General features: G+C 69.4%; 1 protein-coding gene across 1 annotated transcript in view; it reads right to left on the bottom strand.

Annotated features, from left to right (window-relative positions):
- Nucleotides 1-3,127, bottom strand: part of EFNA4 (ephrin-A4) — a 7,159-nt gene that overhangs the window by 3,492 nt on the left and 540 nt on the right. The window contains exons 2-3 of the mRNA XM_014961227.1: nt 3,032-3,127; nt 461-753 (exon numbers count right to left, since the gene is read on the bottom strand). Of these exons, the coding sequence (XP_014816713.1) occupies nt 461-753; nt 3,032-3,127 (389 nt within the window). The remainder of the gene's footprint in view (nt 1-460; nt 754-3,031) is intronic.

Below are 3,127 nucleotides of genomic sequence, written 5' to 3' on the forward strand. Positions count from 1 at the left end.
CTCCCCAGTTGAATCCAGATCCTCGGTGCACCCCGACCACCTCGTGCACCCCAATCCTCCCCCCCATATACCCCGACCCCAGTTTCATCCAGATCCCTGCGTGTAGCTGGACCCTCCCTTACACCCTCCCCCGTCCCCAGTTGTATCCAGATCCTCGGTGCACCCTGACCCCTTCGTGCACCTCAATCCCTGTTGCATCCAGACCCAGATCCCTGGGTCCAGCCAGTTTCCCCTCCCCCATGAACCCCAACCCCAGTTTCATCCAGACCCCCCCTGGTCACCCCAGCCCCAGCTGCACCCAGAGCCCCGGTGCACCCCGACCTGCCCCGAGTTGCCTCCAGACCCTTGGTGTACCCCGACCCACTCACATGCCCCAAACCCGGTTCCACCCCGACCCCTGGGGGCAGCTGGACCCCGTCGGGACCCCACCCTGGCTGTGCCCACCCCCCGTGTGACTCACAGATGTAGTAGTAGGTCTCCCCCGGCTGGAACTCGAAGCCGAGCGAGAAGGGGGTGAAGCGTTGGATCTTCTCGGAGAAGCGGACGGGCCCGAAGGGCGACTGGGGCCGGTTGCACTCCCAGCGCTTGACGGCGCCGGGGGTCTCGTAGCAGCCGCGGTAGCCCTCCCAGTCCACTATGAAGAGCGCGAAGGTCTCTGCCCGGCCGGCGGGCACGGCCCCCTCGTAGTGCGGGCAGTAGATGTCCAGGTAGTCATCGATGGCCACCTGGATGGTGTAGTCGTCCCGCAGGAACCTGCCAGGCAGGGTGAGCTGGGGAGCGGGCGCTGGGGGGGTCCCGCTGTCCCCAGGAGGGAGGTCCCGCTGCTCCCCGCCCCAGCAGAGGGGGCGGCTGGGCTTTTGGTTAAACACCTCCCGGGCATCTGGTGACTCCACACAACCCGGCATCAGCTGGGATTAGCCACAGGCCACTGGAGCTGAATGGGCTCGGCCACTGTGACCGGGGGGAGCCCAGCCAGGCCGGCTGGGGCACAAAGCCCCCCACCCCAGGCACCCGCCTCAGTGCTGACCCCTTGGCTGCCCCACGCCATGCCTCCTGTGCCGGGACGGTGCTCACAGGGGGTCGGTGGCCGGGGGGGGACGGGAGGGGGTGCCCAGCCTGGGCAGGCCAGCACCAGCACGGCTGCTGGGGTGGTGTGAGCTCACGCCTGTGCAAACACCAGGCCAGGGTGGAACAGACACACGTGCACACGCATGTGCACATGCACACACGTGTATGCACACGCTTGGTCCTGCCCACCCGGGACAGGTGATGGCACAGGAGCCCCCCCCAGCCCCACCAGGGCGGCACCCTCTGCCCCAGGCCCGCGTCTCCCAACCGGCCGGATCCTGCCGTGGCCCGGGCATGCACCGGTGTGGCAGGGCCAGGGCCAGGCCGGCAGTGCCGAGGCAAGGGATGGGGCTGCCAGCAGGTTGGCAGGATCGCCCGATCGTGCGGGGGGGGAGGCTGGCGAGGAACCCCCTGGGCCAGCTCCAGCCCGGGGTGGGCACAGCCGGGGTTTACACCTTGGCACAGGTTCCTGGCAGCCGCGGCAGAGGTCGGTGCGTTAATCACCGGGTCAGCAGCGCTGCGGTGCCGGAGAGGCTCGGGCCCCAGCAACACCCCCCAGCCTGGGGGGGCCAGGACTGGGCGCAGGCTCCCCACTGACTCAGAGCACCCACTGGGCAACGCTGGCCAGGACTAGCCCAGGCACGGCCGAGGGCTACCAGGGACCAGGGCCCTGCCCTGACCCTGTGGAGGGGCACACGCCCCCCCTCCCCTTCCTGGGGCAACCATGGCTGGTGGGTTCCCACGTCTCCCACCTGCAGGTACCCGCTCCCGGGGGCAGCATCGTGCCCCCAGCTCCATGAGGCATATGCCCACCTACCCCAGCCCAGCTGACTGGACCAAGGGCATGAGACCCCCCCATGGGGAAGGCAGCCCCCAGGCCTGGCACAACACCCCAACCCTGCCCCCCTGCTCCCTCGGCTTGGAAATGCCTAAAATGGAGGAGGCCGGGAGGAGGGATGGGGCCGGCCCCAGCCCCTGACAATGGCAGAGCCTGCAGGGAGCCCCTGAGACATCCACCGTGGGGACCCGCAGCCCCAGCAGTGCCACCCAGCTTGACGCCACCCAGGGTGACCCTAGGTTTGGTGCCTGCTGGCCACCAGTGCCGCCCAGCAGCCCCATGCCCGGGCTCGGTGCTACCTGAGGATGCCCAAAGCTCCCGGTACCCCCAGGGGTGCCTGGGCTTGGTGCAGGCTGGTACCACCGGGGCTTGGCACTACTGGGGCTGCCCACCAGCCTGGTACCACCCCAGGTACACTCACTGGCTCAGTACCATCTGGGGCATGGTACCACCGGGGATGCCCAGTGGCTCGACACCGTCCGATGGCTCAGTCTGGTGGCTCGGTGAAGACCACCGGGGGTCTTCACTGACTCAGTAACACGCAGGACTCGGTACCACCAGGAATTTCTCACCGGCTCGGTACCACCCGGGGGTGTCCAGTGCCTTGGCAACGCCCGGTAGCTCGGTACTGCCCAGGGGTCAGCACCACTGGCTCGGTAACAGCCGGGGATGCCCGGTGGCTCAGTAACACCCAGGGCTCCGTAACACTGGGAGTTCCTCACCGGCTCGGTGCCATCGGGGTCCCGGTACCACCAGGAGGTACCCACTGGCTCGGTATCACCCATAGCTCGGCCCCACTAGGAGTTCCTCACCGGCTCGGTACCACCCGGGGGTGCCCAGTGCCTCGGTAACACCCGGGGCTCGGGACCATCCAGAGTTTTTCACCAGCTCGGTACCGCGGGGGAGTGCCCGGTAGCTCGGTACCACCCGGGGCTCGGTACCACCGGAGCTACTCACCCTCTCGGTAGCACCGGGGCTGCCCGGTAGCTCGGCGTCCACCCGCTCCCCCCCTCCCGGGACCCACCGCCCGCCGTCCCGACCCTCCCGGTGGCGCGGGCGCGGGGCTCAGCGGGGCCCGGGGCGCACAAAGGCGGCGGGGGGAACGGCGGGGGGCGGCGGCGCTACCTGGGGTTGCTGCCGTTCCAGTGGACGTCGTGGCGGTCGCTGCGGCGGAGGCCGCGCACCGGCAGCGGCAGCGCCCAGAGCAGGAGCCCGAGCAGC

Source organism: Calidris pugnax, unplaced genomic scaffold (assembly GCF_001431845.1).
Source record: "Calidris pugnax isolate Ruff unplaced genomic scaffold, ASM143184v1 scaffold371, whole genome shotgun sequence".
In the NCBI taxonomy this organism is placed as follows: Eukaryota; Metazoa; Chordata; class Aves; order Charadriiformes; family Scolopacidae; genus Calidris; species Calidris pugnax.